The following is a 23,789-nucleotide window of genomic DNA, read 5'->3' on the forward strand; positions in this document are numbered from 1 at the left end:
CCAGGGGGCAGTGCGGCGGCGGCCTCGCGGGCGGGGCGGCGGGGGCACCCCGTGTTCCCGGCCGAGGCGGCGCGCACGCGCGCTGTGAAGATGGCACCTGCCGGCGGGCTGGCGTGGGGTCCGTGGGTGTCGCTGGCCGCGCTGGCCCTGCTGGCCCGGGCCGCTCTCGCCCTCACCGAGCGCTACCCGGCGCTGTCCCTGCTCCAGCAGGAGCGGCACCGGCAGCGCCACGGCCCGGCGGGGGAGTGGGCGGAGCAGTTCTCGGCCGAGTGCGGTGAGTCGGGGGCGTCGCCGCAGTGACCGCCCGCAGCCCACGCGCGGCGGGGACGGGGCCGCTGGACCGGCGGCAGGGGGCGGAGGTGGGCGGCCCGGGGCGGTGCGGGGTGCCGGCAGCCCCTCGGCAGAGCGCGCTGCCGCCGCTCAGCTGACTCATAGCGAGGCATCTGGCGTGTGAGCTGCACCCCCAGCCGCGCCGAGCCGCTGAGCCTGTGCCAGCCAGCCCGGGGAAACCTCTCACTCCTGGGGCGGAATAGCCTTAGGTGTCGCACGGAAGGATCCCTGCTGCCCCGTTCACCTCCCGAGCCCAGCAGCTGGACTCTTGTCTTCTCTTTAATTCCGGCACTCGGTAGTATGGGACATGCTATCACCCCGAGCTGATATTATTGAGTTTCTCAGCGCAAGATAAGGAGCTGCTGGGGAGGGTCCAGAGGTCTGGAGTATCTTTCTTATGAAGAGAGGCTGCGGGAGCTGGGCTTTTTTAGTCTAGGAAAGACTGAGAGGAGTTCTCATTAATGTATGCAAGTATCTCAAAGGCGAGTGTCAGGAGAATGGTGCCAAACTTTTCAGTGATGCCCAGAGTGAGGACGAGGAGCATGGAACACATAAAACATAAAACACAGGAAGTTCCACTTCAACTTGAGGAAGAACTTCTTTATGTGGAGGGTGGCAGAGCACTGAAACAGGCTGCCCAAGGAGCTAATGGATTTTCCCTGTCTGGAGTCATTCAGAACCCACATGCTCCTGTGTCACCTGCTCGAGGTGACCCTGCCTTGGCAGGGGAGTTGAACCTATGATCTCCATAGGTCTCTTTCAACCCTATCAATTCTGTGATTCAGTGAGTTGGATGTGGCTTGATTTATTTTCAACTACAATTATATTTATTTTGCTGGTGAACGGGATGCTTCTCTTTATGAGTGCCAAGTTTAGGTAGCATATCTGTTCTTTTTCAAGTTAATTGATGGTTTGTAATACAGGCATAGTAAAACTATTTTAATGTGCTTGAATATCTTTTGCATTTGTACCATGTGGCTTAATCTACTGTCATTGTTGATCTCGAGCATGGTGTGAATGAGCCATACAAAAATACCAGTCTGAATCACAGTGTACACATAATACAGCTGAAGAAGAAGGTTTATCAATTCCTTGGAATGTGACACTAAATTATATATAAGAGAATAACCACTGATGTGTCATGACTTAACTGTCAGCATGGTTTTGTGATTTTTTTTTTCTCCCCTTTGTTTCATAAAGCCTCTGCTCATATCAGCAATTCCCATGGTCCATAACAACTAATATAAAACTAGTATAATCCACTTGAATTACAGACTCTATGCAAATAACATCTTATGAGTTTCCTGCATCTGTTTTTTCCTTTTTTCCCCCCCACTCTTTGTATGTGCTTTTGTATTCACATTTTAAGTTCTTTGGTTAGTTTTTATCCCAATTTTTGTGTGTGTGTGGCTGCAGTGGCTGAGAGCCATAGTATGTAAACGCTAAATCAGGTAATGTAAGTTATCTCAGGTAACCATTGCTACAAATTATTCAAGCTTAAACATAAAACAAGAAGACTTTCACCCAGTGTTGAGATAAAAATCTGTATACCGTACAAGTTAATAAATGGCAAAGCACTTGATTACTTCTGTTACTAGACCTGACATGAATGATTGACTCAAGATACTCCTTCAGAAGTGTATTTGGAATATTTTATTTTGATTTAATGGCAGATGTTGTTTTAAAGAAACCAGTGTAACTAGGATTGATACAAGGAATTCTGCTTAAGTCATCAGGTACCTCAGGTACCTTGCATGCAGGTAGATAAAAAGAGAGCTCTTAGTTACAGGATAACATACTTACCTTGAAATAGCCATAAACCTATTCACTCCTTGCTGTTTAAGTGTTAGGACGAAATTAATTGCCAGTTGAAAAATACCTTTAAGCTCTTGGTGTTTGTTTTAGTACAGCTTGCACAGAATCTGGGATTTTTTTGGTATCAAATAGTTTTTCTTGTAGCCTACTACAAGGTCCAAAGTAATTTCTATGGTTGGTGTTTCTAGCTTTTCATGAAGTTGTTAATGTGGCACAGCTTTGGTTGTATCTGACTTGCAGACAAAGGCAGATCCCTTTTTTCCCTATGAGTAAAGTAGTTAGTTGCTCCAAGAACTGCAAGATTTGAGGGGTCCTTTCCCTGCTGTAGCTTGTATCAAGCTTGTGGCTTGGCTGTCTTATCCCCTACCACCTTATACAAAATTCCTTCACTAAATACTTGCTGTTGTGCAGAAAATTATTCCAGAGGTAGGCCATGCCTGCACTTTTTTGCTTTGGTTTCTGCAGCAAAAGTTTCTCAGTGAGTCCGCAGGCAAAACTCTTAAGTCATGATTTACGAGCACCAGCAGGAACAAGTAACATGGTAATAACGCTGCCGTAGCACAGGAGGGCTTGGCAAGTGTGAAGAACAAAGGGCAGTGATGAAACCTCATGCTGGCAATGCTCTTTTTGGAAACAACGGGTGCTTTGCCACTGTTCTCACAGGACTTTCTGATTTTAAACTTTGACCTTCTGCTTTTTACCACTCCTGCTTTTGTTGTAAAATTTCTCGCATTGGTTATCATTTATGGCTCAATGTAGATCCAAGTTCATATTTCCACTGAATGATTTTAAATGCTATTTTATAAGAAGACTGTTTCTTTTTCTCTTTTAGCTCTGAACTTGTGAGATATAGGGGATTAACTGCAATCCTTAAAAAGGCTAGATACAAGAGCACACCCTGCATCCCAGCCTTTCAAACTTAGCATCAAGCTTAGATTTACAAACATTAGGAGAGATTATAAAATGTGGTATTTGTGACATGGATTCAAAGAGATAATACTCTATGTTTGCTTTTAGTTGTTTAGTCTTGAAATATTTAAAGATAGTAGAAGCTTTAGGTTCTAAGGATTAAAAAGTTAACAATTCTGTTGGAATGGGAATTACAAGCACCATGTAAGGGAAGTAGTGGCTTGTACAGTCTGTCAGTCTGAGGGGGTGTTGTTGGCTTTTTACCACTTGTTTGTTTGGTATCTTAAAATTTTTTTCTGCTATGCCAACAAGCTGTGTTTTACTTCTTATAGAAATGAATCAATCTTACACTTTTAGTCATGACATTCTTAGAAGCATACCTTTGTATGTCCAGTTAATTACAGTTCACTATTCCAGCTGCTTTTTACAGTCTTTATACCTCTGTTTCCTGTACTTCCAGCAGTTTTTTTCCCTACTTCTGTATGGTCCTTTCCATTTATTTTCCTCTCTGGGATTGGAATGATAACTTTATCTGTTATTTTTTGGATGAGAGAATGGAATCATAATACTGAAAGGGGATGTGCCCACCTCAAGCTTTTGTTATTTGCTTCCAGCTTCCTCCTTCTTTACCTCTGTCCCATTTTTCTAGCACCTCTTTTTTTAATCTATTTTAAGCCAAAAGCATAAGCATAAGTAGGGATAAAACTAATTATATAAAAGCTGTCATGTGAACTATTGCTTCCTGGCTCTGCAGATGTAGTGCGGAGGGGAGAAAGCTCTTCGTGTGGGGTGCCCAGTGGGGAAGCTATTCAGCTGAACATGAGGAAATGTGATAATAGAACATATATGTGACTCTATGAGTTCCTAAAGATATTTTGGTTTTTTTCACCCAGATTCATCATTTTTGCACTTCCATGAATCAGACTGTGACATAGGAGGGTCATCATCTTGTGAATCTATGCTTTCTCTGAACACAGAAAAAATTCTGGTATGTTATCAAGAATATAATGTACAAAACAATTGTAATAGATTGTTGAAGTTGCAGATCACTTCAGCTGCATAACCAGTTAGAATGAAGCTCAGGGAAATAACTGCAAGTAGAATCTATTATTCAGTAGGCATGGATGCCCAAAAGGCTTAAGTATGAATGAACTCAAGTTGCTCATAGAAGTATTACTTTGTAGTGCTCCACCATGAGTCTCTATGGCTGTCAACTAATTGAAGCTGATGTCACTGAGAGCTAACCTTCGCCTCAGTTAGTCAACCAATTGATTTTTTGTTTTTAGTGGTGCAGGGGCTATGCTTGAAAAAGGGGGAGGTGCTTTAATTTCTACCCAGATTAACTTCCTGAGGTTTACACAAAACATGTAAGAGTGGGTGTGATGGCTTGTAGTTGCTACATAAATAACATTGTGCAGAGATCAGAGTTAGGTGCTTCAGACCATATTTTACTAAATGTAATACAGACCTGGCATATGAAGAATATTTAATAAAAGAAGGGTATTTCTTGGTAGAGAGACTTCAAGAAGATTATTTTGGAATTTGTGTTTGCTTGCAACACTACTCTTAGCCTTTGATCTTGAACAAATGTAATCTTCAGCCTACATCAGAACACAGGTTTGATGTTACATCTTCAGTTCAGTGGAGTACAGGTATTGAAAATCTTCAGATAATTTCCATGTGGGTATACAAAGAAGCCTTGGCAAATTTTTAGAAACTATTGGCTATGAGGGAGCATGGAAACAATATTATAATTGGAAGCAGCGTCTCCAAAGGTGGCATTTGGAATTAAAACTTCTATACTGCAAATCCACCAAGCCAATTGTTTAATTTGAATACTCTTCTTAGACTTCATGTATTGGTCAGGTCTTATGTCTAGTCTAGCCCAATAGTACCAGAAATTCTTTCTAATGCAGTGAAATGTGTATTTGTTGGGAAGAAATTTTATCATTAAAAAAAAAAAGATTGTTTTAAAGAGAGCAACAATTAAACCTTTCAGGGTATTGTGCTGTGATGAAAATTTTCCCGTTTCTTGAATGTAGAATGACTGACAGTTTTTTGAGTGTAGAGTTGCAGGATATCTAACCTGTAGCTGAATTCAGAGTTTGTTGAGGAAGTGTGAAACCACTTTCTCTGCCACCCCAACTGTTCTGTTACTCTGTAGTGACAGAGCAGATGAGGTAGTGGTACTTCTCTTGCTGTCACATGCACCTCAGTAATCCATGGGAAATTATTGTAATGCCAGATTCTTTTGTTTGTAGCTTATTTTCCAGTACCTAGTGTGGAATCTTACTGTATCTTATCTCTGCAGAGAAAGATGTGTAGACCTTTTTTTTGTAAATCCACCAAGGAAGAGGCTGTATTTTAGTAAAAATGTTGTGATGGTTTTCCTAATATTAAGACAATTATAGAGGAACAGTGTTTTCCAGTTAAATGTTAAAGATAATTTTCTGAATTAGGTTTCCTGGAAATTACATGAAGATCACTGATTATATAAAAGGGTTGTGTTTGTAAATGCATATGGATTGCAATGTAGATTTAGTTTTCTTATTGTTATACCTGTTGAACCCTCATTTTTGTGCTATTTTTTAATGGCTTTTCTCTCTAAGGGAAATAACTGCCGTTCTCTGTAGAGGTGCAGATATAGGTGGAGTAACAGTTTGCAGAGTGTTATGATGTAATGCAGAGCTCATACATCATCTTTTTAATCGCAGTAAAAAAAAAAAAAGGTTTGTAAAATCCATTTGGTAATCATTCATGCCCTGCAAAATCCTCATGTTTTTAAAACAGACCAAACATTCTCCTCATCATTAGATAAACATTAGATGTCATTTTTTCCCCTTTTTGTTTCCTAAAACAGTTTGAAAGACCTATTGATTTAAATGAACATTTTGTATTTGTCTAACATAAAATACTCTAGTAGGCCTAGAGCTGTCTGTGGAAAATACTTGTGAAAATGAACAGAGTTGAATATTTCTATATTTTTGAAGGTTATCTGTGACAATATTGGTTCTTACAGGTGCGTTATTTAGGGAACAGACATCCTAGATAAGGCTGCAGTTTGAACAAAGTGCACAACTGGTAGAATATCTGTGTTGAAAGGACAGGCTCTTTAGTATGGCATTTTGAAGTTAAAGTTTAATATTGATAGATGATATTCTTGGTCTTTATTTTCAGTGTTTTAGTCTTTTGCAGTCTCCTTCTCTTTGCAGGAGACAAAGGAATAATTATAGGGTAAAGAATATAAACTTTCATATGAAAGTTTACAAAATTACTTACAAAAGACTTACAAAATATCTTAAAAAGACTTGCAAAACCTCACGTTAAGCAGATGCAATACAGAAACGTCAGCCACTGGTAAAGTTCTGACAGTGTTCTTTCTGAGATTTGGTTACCCTTATGTTAGAGCAGAAAACAGCACGTCTGACTGAAGAGAAGCTTTTCTGCCTGTGGAAGACTGGGCACGAATTTGGTTTCAGTTACCTTAGTGAAATCACATTGGTTTTAGCTTTGTGGTCTAAGGCATTCTCTTAAAGGATTTAAGAAATGGATTTTCTATTGAATTCTATTGTTTGCTGAACACTTAAAAATGTGATGTTTTACAGAGTCAAGCGAAGTTGCTTGCTGAGCAAAAACGATTTCCATTTGCTACTGATAATGACAACACAAATGAAGAATTGGGTAAGATGCTTTATATAAGGTTTGTGCAGGTGAATGATGTGCTAATTATTAGCACTGAATGTTTTGAAAATTGGTGATTGAAGTGATGCATTAACTTCAAATTGATCTTAATAAGTCTGGAAATACAGCAAGATTTCTCTGGTCATAAAGCAAGTATTTATCTCTGTTGCTAAAAATCTTTCCTGCTTTTTTCACTAAAATTCTTCACCATGTCTGCTTAAGCAGATGTTCAAAACCAATTCTGATTAAGTCCTTTCTGACAGACTTAAGTACTTCCTCTTGCCCTTTTTCTGTCGTTATTGATGACTAAAACTGTTCAAACATCCAGAAAATTTTACAAATGCAATATGCTCTCTATAAAGCATAGATCTTGGATCTGCTTCATCTCTCCACACTCCTCCCATCAACACTTACAGGCAGCAGGAAGGCTTTCTGAGTTATGTCCTAGGCTGCTACTTGATGTTTTTTCAAAGCACACAGCAGAAGAAAGTGGAGACATTTCAAATAAATTAACAGGAAATACTTTTCTCGAAGGACCTGAGAAAGGAATTGCACTGCTCCTTCAAATGTAGAGGTATTAGGAGGCAGCAAAGAGATTGTTGAGGATGTAAGTCAAGGAAGGCAGCAGACCATCTTCTATATAAGAGCAAAGGGAGGTTTTATTCCCTTCTAATGAACTTAAAATAATTAAGTAGTTTTTTGTTGACATAATTTCATGGATTTATCCAGGAAATTTTGGGGGCTTAATCTTTTTTCATATTCCTAGATTACTTAGCTATCTATGTTCATAGAATCCTTCAAAGAATACCAGACTTCCATGCAGCTGAAAATATCTAATACTTTTAGTATCTATTCTGTAGGCTTGGAAGACTATGCCAGATAGTTCTCTGTCCTCAGGTTTGGCATGTAGGCTGGCACCTGTGTACCCAGTTTAGTCCAAGGATGTCATGGTGTGAGGAGCCTGGGTCCTTCTTGTTTGTGTGTTGCTTTTCACTGTTCCAAGGAAAAGTAATGCAGAATATATGGGGCCTTCTGAAGCAATATTGGTACTGAAATGCTTTGGCCAATGGACAGTTGTCAACCATTAGATTCTTTGTTATGAAGTACTTGTATTTTTGTAATATTAAAGATTAAAAAAATCAAAAAGATACCATTTAAAAAGAAGCTGATACTGTATCAGCTACTAGCTGTGGACCACTTGCCATAGTTTTACAGACATAGTTCATGACTTCCTGCATTTTGCTAAGTGTCTTGCATAAACAAAATACAGTTGTTATGAGCAAGACTATTGAGTGACAATATAAGCCTTCATTATATGTCTTCCTCCACTTTTTTTTTTTCTTAATTCTGAAATGGTTGAGTTGATTTTATTTTACATGCTAGCTTTTCTGTGTTCTGGGATTGGAACCCTAAAGATGTTACTGGTAACTGTTTAGTCTTGGAGAGTAATGAAATAAGGAAAATTCAAAAGCTCTTCATCCTGTCCTCCACCCTGTCCATTTTTTTCCCTTTTTTGGCAATAATATGCATTTGTGCCAAGTAAAGCTTTTTATGTATTGAGGAAGAAGCTTATATTGCACACAAATATTTCCTCCTTCACAATATAAATGCTCTGAGTATGAGACAAGCTCTGAATTAAATACATTTATTATTTCTCTTTCATTTAACTGTTTTCCTTCTTTAATGAACCATGCTTAGCAACACTACCAAAACAATGTGGCTCTGCCTGCATGAGAGAGAAATGTCTCTGTCCTATTAAAGATACCTTTATTTTAACTGACTTACTTGTCTATTCTCATGTTTGAATAAACAATTAAGCTAAGAGATGCCTCTTCCATTCTGTTTGGATGACTGCAAAATTCATTATAAGTGGGGAAAGGTGAAATCTTGTTCTTAGTTCCAATGCCAGCTGTTTGAACAGACTGCCTGGGGAAAAGTTCTCTTTAACTTTCATAACTGTGGTCTTCAAGATACTGAGTTTTGTTGGCAACGTAGGCAGAGCTTAGTCCAGAGTTAAAAACTGTGAGAGATTAAAACATGCAAAATGAAACAAGATATTCAGCTGTCAGAAATGAACTTCAGTTCAAGCACAACTACAGCTTTCCAGTCTTGTGATTTGACTGTGTTTTTATATCTTGTAGAGATTACAGGAACATATTTCTAACAGTCTGTTTCTTTTTCAAACATTTGGCTTCTACTCCAAAAAGGGGGCGTGCAAGAACTTTAAAGCTTTTCATAATTGTAACATAGGTAAAGACTCAGTTGTTTTTCAGTTTCATTTTTATAAATAATGAAAACAGTTTAGTTGAGGTATTTCTAGTTAATTCAAATGAAGGAGAAACTTACTGTGAACTAGTGAAGTTTAGCAACATGTGTACAAGCAAGCAGAAGCTCCCTAATGGAATTGTCAAAAACGTAGTGATAGCCGGGTGCACTTTTAACTGAGAAAAGCATCTAGGGCTATGGTATTGGGATCATAGTACCTTTTCTGATCCTAATTATGTTAGAAGTAAACATGGGCCCTTTCCTGAAGAACTGGTAAAAGAGAGAAAAAAAACACCAACAAATCGCAAAACCCCAAAAAGGCTCTGAAGAGCACAGGATGAATGGACTAATTAATGAATGCTGGGTAATGGTTGAGGGAAGTCATGTCATTTTGGTGGCAGTTCAGGAATCCTCTGACTATTTTAAACTTCACTGCAATGTAGGAATTTGAACATTTTACAATTTGGTAGTATTTAATATTAAAAAAATCAATTTTTTGTGTTTTATCTACATTTTTAATGTTTTGTTAGCAATTGCTTACGTGTTGATTGGCAACGGCTTGTATGATGAAGCTATACGACATTTTTCAACAATGCTGCAGGTGAGTTTTCTGCTTGGACCCCAAAAAGTAACTTGATGAAATTATCCATTGCCACATATGACTTTTAATAAAAGAAATACTATATTAAGGATTTTAAAATGAGAGTAATTATTCTACTGTTTGTTCATTTTTTTTTCCATCCAAACGTAAGCATACTCTTAGAACTGGGTGATCAGTGTCTTGGTTATTTGGTGAGTATTTTTCTTATCTGTAGGCATAAAGTTTTTATGGCACTTTGACCGAAAAAGCACGTGTCTTCAGAAACCTGACCTCTGCAGAGCTGAAATTCCTTAGATTGTCTGCTTAATATATAGGCTGAGATATTTTAAAGTAGATTCTTTTGGGTGACAGCATTTTGCCAGTAACGTGAGAAAAAAAGCCCTGACAGAGATACTTTATTTATTGGTAGTGGCAAGTAACCCATTGCTTTCACGTTGATAAATGATTTTCTGTGCTGGCTTTATCCTTTTTCAGTTTGATTAGTTTGACATTTAAATCAAACATAACTAATGTTTATATTGTGGGGTTTTTTCCCGACCAAGATAAAGTATTCAGAATCTTTTGCAGTTAAGTAGGAGGTAGTCGCTTTTAAAACCAGCCCCAGCAGTTTATAAGCATCAACTAGAGCTGATTTCAAAATACCCTATTTTTATGGCTAAAAACCTGGGACTTCCAGAAGCATGAACCTACTTTTTCTTTCAAACTGGCTGAAGTACACAAATGCAAGCTGAAAGCAATACTGCAAATAATAGCATGTCTTTTTTTTCTTAAGTGTCATATGGTTCGTACTTAAATTGAGTGGATGTGTGGCAATTTAATGGAATTATTCCAGGGAATTTATCTGAGGACAAGAAAGTTTGGGGCTTTTGTGTGCTTTTACTTTGGTTGGTTGGTATAGGCATTTAGTGGTATCTGTCTTTGGTTTGTTTTAATGTGAGGGGTTTTTTTTACCCTAATGAGAAATCCTGCTTCCAAACCCACTGGATTTACGTATTGCTTCCTGTGTTTTTTCAGAAGGAAACTTAATATAAGTGAAGATAACCAATATACACCAACTGTAGAAAGATATTGTGAGAAGTGTTTATGTAACAGAGTACATCTGCAATGCACACATCTCAGTTTAAATTAATATCATGCTTATAGTGTGCCTGAAAGGCTGTAAAGTGATCATGACTGTTCACTCTGTTTTCGTTAAGGCAATTTTAAATACATATGAAGTGATCATTAAAACATTTAACTGACTAAAACAGCCTTGCGTAGCCAGGGTACTAAAGGTGGGAAGTTACCTGATGTTGATGTTGGCAAGTATAAACTTGGAATCAGCTCAAGTCTGGCAAGCTGCCAGCATTGATGTGCCACGTAGTCTGTTGTTTTGTCTCCGGAAGAGTTTGTTTCTTGGGAAAGAGTTTGTTTCTTGGCAGATGTCCCACTTAAATAAGACCAGGCCTGTGCTACAAACTTTTGTAGCACAGCTGTGTTCCTTGCAGGTGTGAAGATGGTGTGATTCCTCACTGGTTTTCAGGGAAAATGACTGCATAGGCATTGTTGTGCTGAGAAAACAGTTTTGCTGTGTAGTTCTTGGAATTTGTATGGGAAACTGTGGTTGGAGTTAATGACAATGAATAAGAAGGAGATTTGCTATGTAGGGTGCATCCCTCCCCTAAGTGCCTGAGCAGGGAAGTCAGAAAATTAAATCTAACCCAAGGAAAGTTGGTTTGGATTTTGCAAAACTATTTTGGTAGAATACTTCTGGTTTTCTATATTCAGTTGCTGTCTGAGTATAAATTTTATTAGTACGTCACAATATCCTGATCCCAAATTTTAAATCTCAAATTTAAATTGCATACAAAATAGGCTTTGAGTGGCCAACTTGCATGTTTTTTATCAGCTTAGTGACATGAGATAAAAGAAGTTACATAATTACCAGTAAGGTAACAACTGATGCAGTTTGGGTAACAGAGTATTCTAATGAATGCTGTGTATTCCAATTCATTATAATGTACACTGTGTTACAGTTTCTGGTAGGTGGTCCCTGGCGCTATAACTGCACTCTGTTTGGCTCTTTTACCAGACAAATACTCCAGAACAATTCCATTAAATTGAATTGGAAATTGTGAACATTTGAATGTATGGACTGTAAGACAATAAATTTCTTTGCCTGGCAGCTGTGATTGTTCATTTCTTACTACTTTGGATCAACTAGAATTAAATACATGTTGAAGAAGCCAAAAAAACCACACCACAAATTAATATTTTATTTGTTTAACAGGAAGAACCAGAGCTGGTTAGTGCAATTTATGGACGAGGGATAGCATATGGGAAGAAAGGACTACATGTGAGTAGATAATTATTTAAATTAATATACAGCTGACTTATCTGAGTCTTAAACTTTAGGGAAGCCTGTAACAGGACTAACTAGACTGATTAGAATGTGGTAAGTACACCCCAAAGTCTTTGTGCTGTGCTATTTCCATGATGAGTCACTCCTTTGGAGGGTCCACTGTATAACATAAGGGGATCTAGTAGATCACAATACTCAAGCCATGAATACATTTGCTTTGTAAGACTGTGGAAGTAAAGCAGCATGATATGAGTGCCAAAGGAGAAGATAGGCACTATTGTGAGTGGTAGATAGTGATGCTGTGAGCCACAGCTTCTTGAAAGAGATGTCTATTGAGATAACAGGCAGTGTCTTGCCTCTGAGAGACAGGTTTATGATGTCCCACTGTATTAATCTCCACATCTGATCTGTATTTGGAAATGAACAAGTCTTTTATTGGAACTTGGAAACACTGTCAGCTCTTCCAATACAGTAGACTTCATATTTATTTTTGATTGCTTATGCCTCTTGATAAGTACACCACCTTGAATTTGTTAAAAAAAATAATTCAAATTACTTAGTTGCAATACTTACTGCTCAAATAACTTCTTGAGCAGAAGTAAATTTATGAGTAGATGTCCTTGTAGTTAGAGTTTGTGGCCTGTTGAATCATGATTGCATGGTTGCTAGAATTCTAGAAGAAAGAATAATCAAGTAACTCCTTGAAAATTTTCTTTGTATGGAAAATTTAATTCCTTAGAGGTGCTGAAAGGAGCTTGAAGTCCCTCATATTTGCTTGTTTTAAACATCATCATGAGCATGCTTGCTCAGTTTAACTAGGTGTTGGTACAGCTTCACTTCAAAAAAGTTTTTGACTGACACCTTCAAGACACAAAGAAGATGCTAAGCACAAAATTGCTTTGAGAAAGAAGAAAAGTATCAATGAAATCTAATGCAGAACTTACTGCATAATCACTTTTGAGTTTTTTGCTAATTAAGTAACTACTTCCATCCTAAACTTCATTGAGGACAATTAAAAAGTTTGGATAGGCAAGATGCTGTTGGAATCAAACCATTTATCACTTGGATGAAGTTGCAGACAGTGCTGATGACAACACTGGTGAATGTGAATGTGCCTGTGTGTTGGAGTTCATGTGGGAGCTTGAGACAGCTTTGCTGCCAAGGAAGGTACTTCTGCAGCCATAAACCTAATGTTTATTCAGAGTTATACTAACAAATTTTTAGAGGTACAACACAAAGATTATGTGTACAAGCAAAGTTCAGTTTTTTTGTTTGTAGCAGACAGGTGGTTTTTTCCAGCTGTTTGTAGAATACTGCATCTTGATGTTATTAGCAAAGGTATGAAGGGCTTTTAATATAAACTGTACACTTTTAGACACTTAGCCAATCTAGTTGTCCTTCATCTTGCGAGTGCATTAGTGTAAATACGCACAGTTGTTTACCTGGTTTATTTTTTTCCTTTCAGGATATGAAAAATGCTGAACTTGCTCTGTTTGAGCTCAGTAGGGTGATTAGTCTAGAACCAGATCATCCTGAAGTATTTGAACAGCGAGCAGAAGTGAGTATTTTTTGTGTCTTTTCAGACTTTTGGAGAAGTTGCAATTATACAGCATTTCCAATTATATCTTTATTTAATGACTAAAACTTGGTGTTCTTCTGTGAACATTGCTCCTTTCTTTTAAAGTATACATATTTCCTCACAAACAGTGTAATTTGTAGAATATTTAGTTTTAAAATAAGACATAGACTATATAGAGTTACTATGGCCAATGGAATGGCATATATTATATTTAAGTGTTCCGTTTGTGACATATTATATTGCAAGATCATTTGTGTTTAGGGCTTTTTTTATAAGATGAATCAAATATCACTAGAACCTTATTACTGCACCTACTGTCACCTTAGTAAATCTGTTGTTAGTACTGGTTGTTAAAATACAAAACATATAAAAAATGAAATGTTTTGGGTTTACATTTGCATGTAATTTAAATATCATTCCAACCCACATATATTTTTTATTTTGAAAATTATGTTTTGTTTTGCCAACTAAATTACAGAAAATGGATGCCAGGGAGCAGCTTTGTAGACAAACCAAGAGTGTAAATATTAGAATCAGCATACTCTATGATGATAAGTGCCATAATAGCCACAGTTTTAATGTTCCTAGTGATCTCTTAAGTACATTTGTGAACTTTGATCTAAAAATGTGAAAGGCATTCAGATAATTAGAAAATGGACCATTTTCCATTGGGGAAGTGTTTTTCAAATAAAGCTTAGGACAATACTTCAATTATACTTTTGTTTGAATATGTTGAAATAGCTTGAAGTTGAGTATTTTGCTTTGACTGACTTGTTTTTAATTTGGAATACTGGATTTCTGCAAATGTTATTGGTTATGTTCATGTACACTGATAGTTTTGAGAAAAATTCTTTCCTATTTACTCTTTCATAGTGGTTTAAAGGTGATAAGTACTGAAATTTATAGTGCAGCTTTCCAGCCTATTCTAGTAAATACTATTATTCTGTTATAGCTGAAAATGAAAAAGAATAATGTTCATATTCCTAAAACAAATCTATTCAGTCTATCTGCACTAAACTGTGTTTTGGTTTTATACTCTTAGATACTGTCCCCACTGGGACGGATCAGTGAAGCATTATCTGATCTCACCAAAGCTATTCAGCTACAACCATCAGCAAGGCTCTACAGGCACAGAGGTACCCTTTACTTCATATCTGAGGTTAGTGGATTTTGGGGATTCTCTTTGGCTCTGGTTGTGGGGATGTGTTGATTATTTTGTTGGCTTTTGTACTAGCGGTTACTTTTGTTCAAGAGCTTGTTTCCTATTTAGCTAAAAAAACCCCAAACAATATAATGACAAAAGCCCTGATTCTCCTGTAGCTGGCTTTCTGACAGTTCAGAGGTATTCTCTAAGTTTTCATTTGCAAATCTATGTAATGCAGAGAATCAGAGGACAAGTACCTTGCATGGATACCTCAGATTCTTTTGTGTTTGAGGAGTTGGATGTGGATAAAGACTTTGACTTGATTTATAATCTATGGCTGCATTTAATTAGTATTGATAAACATCAGTCTGAAGAGGAAAATACTTATGGTCAAGGCAATAAGTGCTCTATATACTTAAGAAAAACACTCCTCAGAACAAACAAAAAAAAATCCCTACAAAAATACTAACATCCCATTTTGCTGTATAATCTCTATGTGTTGTTCTTAATTCTTTAATATAAAACAAGTAGCTTTATCCTCAAAGATTGTATGAATACTAGATAGCTAATTTCCTACTTAATTCTTCTGATTTCACTGTTTGCTTCCAGCTATTTTTCCATTTACTTTGCTGTGTTTTATACAGCACTTCCTGTAAAAGTTGCAAGTGTATTGTGTATTCTTTGATGATCTGATCGGTAGTTGACAATCATTGCCGCTTAACCCTGAGACTGACTTCATAGATTTAATAAAATTCTGTAGTTTATTTCTATGAAAATAAAAGTATGTATTCCTCTTTATTTGTTTTGTGTTTCCTCTGTCATCTAAAATCTTCTTTATCACAGGATTATGCAACAGCCCATGAAGATTTTCAGCGCTCACTGGAACTGAACAAAAATCAGCCTATAGCTATGCTTTATAAAGGCTTAACCTTCTTTCACAGAGGACTTTTGAAGGTAAAGCTGTATTAAACAATAGCTCATGTAAAACAATACCTCCTATTTGAAGTTCCTTCCATAAAATAGTAGAAATATCATGGGTGTCGATATATTTGTGTTTTCTACCACATAAAGAAGATTTTTAATGCAGAAGAGTGCAAGCAAAATATAAGGATTCTATTATATGACATGTAATACTGCAGGTCTTGCTGAATCTCAGTAGATTAGTGATAACAGACAGTTTAAGGAGTGCTTTGAAAGATGTCTGTATTTGTTACCTCTGCTAGTATTTGTATGGTTACGTTCAAAATTTCAAAATGAAATGGAGATTTCCTGGGTTTTGGGAACAGGAAGGGGACGAAGAGGAAAGTAATTGTAAATTCTTCCTTGAATGAGCTAGGGGACAATCAGCTTCTGCTAGAGCCCTGCATTTATGCATGTTTATTTCAGTTAAATGTTGTTTCTGAAAGGCTGATATCTAAATTGAGGGAACATAGTTTCCTCCTCTAGTTTCTAAAATCAGCAGGAAAGTAAGTTCTTCCCATGTCTGTCTTTGTTTTCACGATTTTGTGACTCAAAACTGCTCTGCATTTTAGGTGTAGTAATATTGCCCCTGTTCCTTGTTTGTAAAGTATTTAGAGATAGTGCTGCCATTTTTCAGAGGGGAGAGTAATTATACAAGTTGTCTGAAATCCTTAGTTTGGAAAATGAAGATGCAATGGTGTGATTCCTGAGTTCCAACAGTGGAAGCTGTCTTTTTTCTAAGTTCTGATAGCTTGGGGTTTGTTAAGGGTAGTAGGAGGAAATCCTGACAGAACCTGGAGACAACCCGGGACTCCCACATTTCAGCCCACTGTCTTTCATTGGCAATCACTATTTTTTTATGTCTTTTTTTTTTGTTTGCTGTCTACTTCCTCAGTTTTTTAGTACCCAAGCAGGTATTTTTTTCCATAGTCTCACTATATGCTGTGAGAACATCAGACTGTAGTTGAACTTCTACTGTCTGTATCTCACTGCAGCCAGAAGAGATATTTGCAAATAATAGTCCAAATTTCTGATTTTTCATGTGGGCAGCAGAGACTTCAGAAAGTCATGGTGAAAATACAGCTGACAAAAATAAATGCTGCTTCACTTTGCAGAATAGAAGCAAAACTTTCTTCATTCTGATACACAGATCAACACATTTCTGCGCCACCACCACCTCTTTCCCCTCAATTTCTTTTCTTAAAGGAAGCATCTTCCCTCTCTAGTGTTCATGTTCAGGAGATTGTGACTGAGTGGTTTTTCATCCCCAGGTACAACTTAGCTTCCATTCATATCCAGGCTGCCTTTTAAAGGAAAGCTGTACATTTCATGTGTTAGGTTTTACAAGACTTGCTGAAAATTGTAGGTTTGGGTTGAGGGTGGCTGTGTTCATTTTTGAGTGAAAAGAGATTGATTTGGATTATTGCTTTTGGGAATAATCATCTCAGTCTTAAAACTTTAGGACATTAGCCTATCAGTAGTTCTAGGTGATTATTCTACATTTTTGTTCAGTGGCTATTTTTGTGCATGTTGTAGTGCTCAGAATATGTTTGATAGTTTTTCCAAATAAGAATTTCTAAATTGACTGAAGATACCAATGATTCTTTCCTTAAAGCATCTAATTTATTGCACTATAGACTTCAAGACACTTTTCAGGCATTCCTTAGTAATATGAAGTAGTTGGTTATTCCATCCTTAATTCTAAGTCTTGGTATTGAATATGCCAGTTTGTATAGCCACTCTAGTTTGAAAAAGCTGAGTTCTTAATCAGACGACTATTTCTTTAACCATATGCTTATATTGTTAGCTTTTATTTTTATTACACTGTATTCCTCACAACAGTAATAGCAACAGTACATGCTATTGTTTGAAGATGATCACTTACTCTGTAATCCCTCAAGAGAGTTTGCTAACTGTGGAAATAACAAAGAATGCAATAAGACGATTAAAGGGAGAGTACAGATTTGAAGGAGTATTTTGGCCTCCAAAAATTAAGAGGTGTATTATGAATGAAGAAGGAAGGCTGTAAGGAGAGGCTGCTTTGCCATAGGGACCAGACTGAGCTTTGAAAGCAAACTCTGAAGGGATTTCATCTCTGAACTCTTATTGAAATGCTGAAAGAATTGCTCATTCCCACAGCATATTAGACAAAGGCATTCCAGCTAAATTTGTCAGTACTGTAAAGAACATTTCAGTATTTCATTTATTATGTAATAATTTTTGCTCTATAGATTGTGTAATAAATTCATGCCTTGTTTGTTCCTTCCAAAGGTTTTGGTGTATAACTGAAAATCCATAGCTAGTAACTACAGGGGATGCTGAAATTTAATGAATATAGTAAGTGACAAATTTTTCTGTTTGTCCCCTTCTGTAGGAAGCCATTGAATCCTTCAAAGAAGCTCTGAAGCAGAAAGCAGACTTCATAGATGCGTATAAAAGTCTAGGACAAGCCTACAGGTATTCACATTCAGAAGTAGTTTTAAAGTAATTTTTTCATCTGGTTGTGTTCTTTAAAATGCACTCTTAAGTTTTACACACTTATTACAAAATTGTGCAGAACCAAACGTGTTGTTTGGTAGCACCTGCAGCTGGTATGGCTATATCAGTATATGTTCAACATAAATAATTTCTATGTTTACCTTGTATTTAATTCAGTCTCTTCTATTTCTTTGAGTCTCTGAGACTCAAAGGTTAGTTAAATGGCAGTTTTGAGTAAAATGTGTTTTAAGTATGCTAAATTTTTAAATTATGGAAATGCTTAATACAACATGAGCTATAGCGTGTTGCTGATTAAATCCTGCTTCAAGTGTAGTGGCATTGGTGTTCATTCATTTATTTAAAACTAAAGAGCTGTGGTTAATCATTATTCTGCTAAAATTCTTTTTGGCAAATGTATTTAAAATTAGTAAATCTTGCTTATTTTTTCTAGTGTTGCTCTTGTTTGGATTAATTTTGTCTAATATAATTTGGTGCGGAAAGAATTTTGTAATCTTAAATCAGTGTACTGGATTTAAAAAAATTAAGATATTTTTATTAAGATAAAGAAATTAAGTTGTATACTATTTCTATTTTAATTTTCTCATAACAGTTTCTCTGTGACTATTTTTACTGTCTGCTTACATGTACAGCTGGCCTGCACATGGAGTAATTTCAGTCAATAAATTTTTGGTTAGTTTCAGTTTTCAAACACCATATGCTTTCTTCTTACTCAGCATTTAAGTAGCAGCTAGTAATTTTTTAAAATTTAAAGTACCTGTTAATTAAAATTTTAAGTACATATGTGTACTTAGGAGTTTAAAAGACCTCTCAAAGACAGTGTTTTCCAAGAATGCTTTGTGTGGAAGTTTTGTTTCTTTTAGTTTCTGAAGAAATACCATAGGTGTGTGTTTTTACAGTTTAATGTCTGCTGAGGATTGTGAAGGTTTGTGGTCTTGTGGGACTGTATTTCAGAGTACATATTTCTGGGAGTAGCAAACCCTGTGCAGCTGTTCTGTTAACCACAGAAGAATAGTTGCAAAATTAGTGCTTTTGTTATAGAAATTTTCCATTAGTACTGTGTTTCTCTTCAATGATATCACCTTTGGACATCTTAAAGCAGCCTTTGACAAGGAATTTTGTTGTCACTCTTGCATTCTGTATTTTTCCCATTCTGCTTTGTGGAATCACCTAGAGAGCTTGGCAACTTTGATGCTGCTACAGAGAGTTTCCAGAAGGCTTTACTGCTGAACCAAAATCATGTTCAGACATTACAGCTCAAAGGAATGATGCTTTATCATCATGGTAGCTTAGATGAAGCACTAAAGAATTTTAAGGTAAGCAGGCCCTAACTAAATACAAAATTTCAATGCTTTAACAAGGACTTGTGTTCAACAAATGCAATAAAACAGACAATTTTCGAAGTTTTTCATTCTGAATGTGTGTGCATTTGAACTGGAAGTGCTTTTTTTGTGAAGTCTGTCTTAAAAGATTTATATAAAACTTAACAGTTTGTAACTAAAAATGGAATTTTGCTAAAACCAAGGTGGTTTCTTTAAATGTTTTATGTGTTCTTAAAACCAAGCTCTGGCTGAAATGTTTTCGTTTTCTTTTTAAACTGATAATTGTATTCTTGCTAATACTTAAGTTTGACTTGAAACCTAAATTTTTTTTCATATCTGATAAAAGATGAAATGTACTAGCCTGTAATTTTAAGCTTAAAATAAGTTACGTCTGTCTAGTTTTTCTGGAGTATTTTGCTTTGAAAAATTCAGCATATGTTGTGATTCATTGAGCTTGCAAAAATTTTCGTGTTGCCAAAATCTTGCCTATCTCTGTTGGCATTAAATAATTGCCTTATTTTGTAGACAGAACAAAAAAGGCAGATGCTACTTGCATGCCTATATGCTTAAAACAAGCAATGAAATAAGATCCCTTCCCAAACAAGTCTGTGCTTATCCCAAGAACAACACTATATGCATTATTGCATATTCACCTTCTATAAACCAATTTGTAGTTACTGGTGTAATTGAAAAGATACTTCAACTTCTGAGACGGAGATGCTCTTCTAAAGACATGTAACTGCTGGAAGAATCGGAGCATTCCTTTCTGAATCATGAAGATGAATTTGCAATGTGTTTAACATACAGTAAATAGCTGACTAACATGGAAGTGAACTAATGCATGAAATAGTGAAGAGATGAATGGGGGAAATGGCAGAAAAGATATGTATCTATATAACTAACCCAAAATAACTTGTTCCATTGTCGGGGGTATATTTTGTCTCATTTCACCCAGCTAACGTTGAGCTAATATTGTTAGAGCAAAGTGTGCAAAGCATATATGCACTAGCAGTATTTGGGTTTTCAGTTCCACCCCTCCCAATAATAAAGCTGAAAATATTTTTTCTTACATTTGCTAGCAGGTCAAATGCTCAGCAGCATTTGAAAGAAAACTGTGATGGAAGTGGATCTTAATAATCAGTAAATCTTTTCACATGTCTTCTGATCAGCCAGGTTGGATTATTTGAAGATACTGTTTTTATCTCTTGATTTATGGGTGCTTTGTTCCTTTAATCTCCTAGAGGTGTCTACAGCTGGAACCATACAATGAAGTGTGCCAGTACATGAAGGGTCTCAGCCATGTTGCAATGGGACAGTTTTATGAAGGCATAAAAGCTCAGACCAAAGTTATGTTAAATGATCCACTACCAGGACAGAAGGCCAGTCCAGAATATCTGAAAGTGAAATACCTCCGAGGTAAGTTGGAATTGTTTTTTTTTTTAAATTTTACCAAATGCTTCAAGGACCCTGAAAGTGCAAGCTTGCTTGTAGTTATGGTCATTTAAAATAAAGCAATGTACATTCTCATGAGCACTGTTGAGTATGTGTGTTAAAACAAAAGTACACTGATTCTTAGTGTTCATCCAGTTAAAAAGTAGAACCAAAAATGGAATATGCATTTCTGTATAACGGAAAAGAATGTTGGGATACATAGTTGAAAGACTTATTTCTGTCTTGGAAATTGGTTAATAGCAAAATTATATTATCTAAAAGTAATGACTTATTAAAATTGTGTTGTTTAACTGACAAGTATATAATCTGTATACTGTTTTTGTGCAATGGCATAAGTAAACTGAGTATTTATAAACATGTTCATTTAATTTCTTTCCTCCAGAGTATTCTAGATATTTGCATGCACATTTGGATACTCCTCTTACAGAGTATAATACTGATACAGATCTTCCTGGAAATTTCAAGGATCACTGGGCCAAAAATCTTCCTTTCCTTATAGAAAACTATGAAGAACAGCCAGGGTTACAGCCACATATAAAGTGAGAATTTTTGTATTTTAAAGTCTATTCTAAATATGATTTTGTTTTTTGTTTTTTTTTTTAAATTTGACTTTAAAGTGCCATTCTGAGGTATTCTAACAGCATAAATATTTAATATTATATGGAAGTACAATTCCAGTGAGTGCATAAGTTCTTTTGTACATTATAAAAGTTGGTTTATCTTATAGGAGGAAGAATTAAACGTAGGATGATATTCCTCACTTCTCTCTTCACACAATAATATTCTCATATTGTTTCATATTCTGGGACCGTACTGATTAACTCTATTTCTTGTTTTTCTTTTTTTAATTAATGTTAAGGAGTTCATAAGTTTGAGGTGCTTACTGTAATATTATATAGTACCCTTATTACAGTTTCTGGTTGTGTTTTAGGTTTTTATTTTGTTATAGATATAATTTCTACATACTTAATATATTTTAATGTCAGCTGGGTTTCACTGGGTAAAGATGTTCTCTGGAGTAACTTAGGTGTAACTCTGTGACAAGGGTGACTTCAGTCAAAAAAGCAGGGGATTTACTAGAACAGTCTTTAAAATTATGTAGCTCAAGGAATGATAGCAATTTCTCCTGCTGTAAGCCAGTTTTTTAGATATATTGCCATGTATTCACTTCATCTATGTAAAAAATTGCTCTGTTAGAAATGTATGGCTTTTGTGTATATGGCATAGAATCCACCTTTTTAGCAGAAGAAGTTTTGACAGAATTATGGGAGAAGTTAACAGAAAATTACTTCCTTTTCTTACTTTGTTAAAGTTATTCAGGGTGAATATAATAATGAAGAATAATGTATTATCTGTGAACTTTATTTAGTATCACTTACGAGCAAGTCTGAGGTGAAATACTGGTGGTGACAATAATATCTGCCACTGAATTCAGTATGACTGAATTAATTTGAGATATTGAGTGTAAATACCACATACTGTGTAAGTTCAGTGGGCTAGGAGGAGGAATGAATATTATTTATCCTGTGTTTGAGTGGTTCTCACATAAATAGCATTGATTTGTAGAACACAGATTTGTTTGTAGAATACTTTCAGGACTTTTGTAGCCAAGCTGTGTCTGATGCATGTTTTTCTCCTCTGTAAGAGATGTGTTATTTCAGAATTTTGAAAGCTATAAGCCTGATGTGCAAGAGCTCATATGTGTAGCTGATCATCTGGGTTCCATGATGCAGTATGAGACACCAGGATTTCTTCCAAATAAAAGAATACATAGAGGTATACTAAAAATGCTCTGTAAATTTGAGGGAGGGAGGAGTCAATGTAGTGATAATTGAATGCTATATCTTTGCTATCTGCAAATCACTTTTATGCTCTGTTTCTTTCAAATCAGATAGAAAGTTTAAAATTAAAATAATCATTGTGTCAGCAGTTTCTTGACCTAGCAGGGGACTGCTAATCATGATTTCCCAGACTTTTCTGATGTTGTCAGTTCTTTTTCTCTAAATACATTGCTTTCTGCTTCAGTTTTCCTGTCAGTGCAAAACTGAGTATTTGGCTGTAATTGGTTTTCTATTTCTGTTGTTGGTACCTCTCTTCTCCTGCTTCACCTCAGCAATGGGATTGGCCACTCTAGAAGTAATGCAAGCTGTGCAGCGGACTTGGGCAAACTCCAAAGTTCGGATGAATGGGAAGACCAGACTGATGCAGTGGAGAGATATGTTTGATATTGCTGTGAAGTGGCGAAGGTAATGGTCAAGGAGGAGAGAGAAGAAGTCTGTAGTGGTTGTAATAATGATGAGTGCTCCAGCTAACCAAAGGGCTGGAATCATGGAGAAGAAAATAAACACTTGATGCCATTCTGGAACTAGAAAGGCTGTAACTAGAAAGGAAAGGATGATGTAGATACAAGGAGTGCACTTCTGAAAATACTTCATTTTTCTTCGTCTAAAAAGAAGCCAAGAATTCAGAATAGCATTTTCCAGTTGATGCAAAGCTGTGAAAGACAATAGGATGCATTGCAGCTAAGGGAAACAAAAACTAACATTTTCAAACTGCAGAAATATCAAATGTTTGAGTTGCATGGTTTTTATAAGGGAAAAAAGCTATGTTTCCATAAAAAGTTCTTTTTCATGATCTTTGAATTCTAGTTTTTGCCTAAAATTGTTCTGTCTGTGAATAAAGCTCTGTTAAAAAATATTACATGGATTGAAATGTGTGCCGATGGTAATATCCTTTGTCTTTGTAGGATAGCTGACCCTGACCAGCCTGTGCTGTGGTTGGACCAAATGCCTGCCCGGAGCCTTAGCAGAGGTTTCAATAATCACATTAACTTAATCAGGTATGAGAGTTCTACAAAACAGTGTTCCCACACACATTAAGGGATTGTACCAAAA

At 36.4% G+C, this 23,789-nt stretch overlaps 1 protein-coding gene across 3 annotated transcripts in view; it reads left to right on the forward strand.

The window, feature by feature from the left end:
• Nucleotides 1-64: 64 nt before the first annotated feature.
• Nucleotides 65-23,789, forward strand: part of TTC13 (tetratricopeptide repeat domain 13) — a 39,962-nt gene continuing 16,237 nt past the window's right edge. For 2 of the 3 annotated variants that reach the window (XM_085055435.1, XM_085055436.1), the window contains exons 1-15: nucleotides 66-274; nucleotides 3,948-4,042; nucleotides 6,660-6,735; nucleotides 9,531-9,601; nucleotides 11,871-11,936; nucleotides 13,408-13,500; nucleotides 14,564-14,680; nucleotides 15,509-15,619; nucleotides 18,000-18,082; nucleotides 19,296-19,437; nucleotides 20,685-20,859; nucleotides 21,278-21,434; nucleotides 22,541-22,671; nucleotides 23,009-23,141; nucleotides 23,642-23,734. In XM_085055435.1, the coding sequence (XP_084911561.1) occupies nucleotides 91-274; nucleotides 3,948-4,042; nucleotides 6,660-6,735; nucleotides 9,531-9,601; nucleotides 11,871-11,936; nucleotides 13,408-13,500; nucleotides 14,564-14,680; nucleotides 15,509-15,619; nucleotides 18,000-18,082; nucleotides 19,296-19,437; nucleotides 20,685-20,859; nucleotides 21,278-21,434; nucleotides 22,541-22,671; nucleotides 23,009-23,141; nucleotides 23,642-23,734 (1,727 nt within the window). In that variant the 5' untranslated portion in view covers nucleotides 66-90. Of the gene's footprint in view, nucleotides 275-3,947; nucleotides 4,043-6,659; nucleotides 6,736-9,530; nucleotides 9,602-11,870; nucleotides 11,937-13,407; nucleotides 13,501-14,563; nucleotides 14,681-15,508; nucleotides 15,620-17,999; nucleotides 18,083-19,295; nucleotides 19,438-20,684; nucleotides 20,860-21,277; nucleotides 21,435-22,540; nucleotides 22,672-23,008; nucleotides 23,142-23,641; nucleotides 23,735-23,789 lie in introns of all 3 variants that reach the window. The other variant, XM_085055437.1, reaches the window with a different exon arrangement.

The sequence above is a fragment of the Lichenostomus cassidix genome, chromosome 3 (assembly GCF_008360975.1).
Source record: "Lichenostomus cassidix isolate B80296 chromosome 3, HeHo_3.0, whole genome shotgun sequence".
Classification (NCBI taxonomy): domain Eukaryota; kingdom Metazoa; phylum Chordata; class Aves; order Passeriformes; family Meliphagidae; genus Lichenostomus; species Lichenostomus cassidix.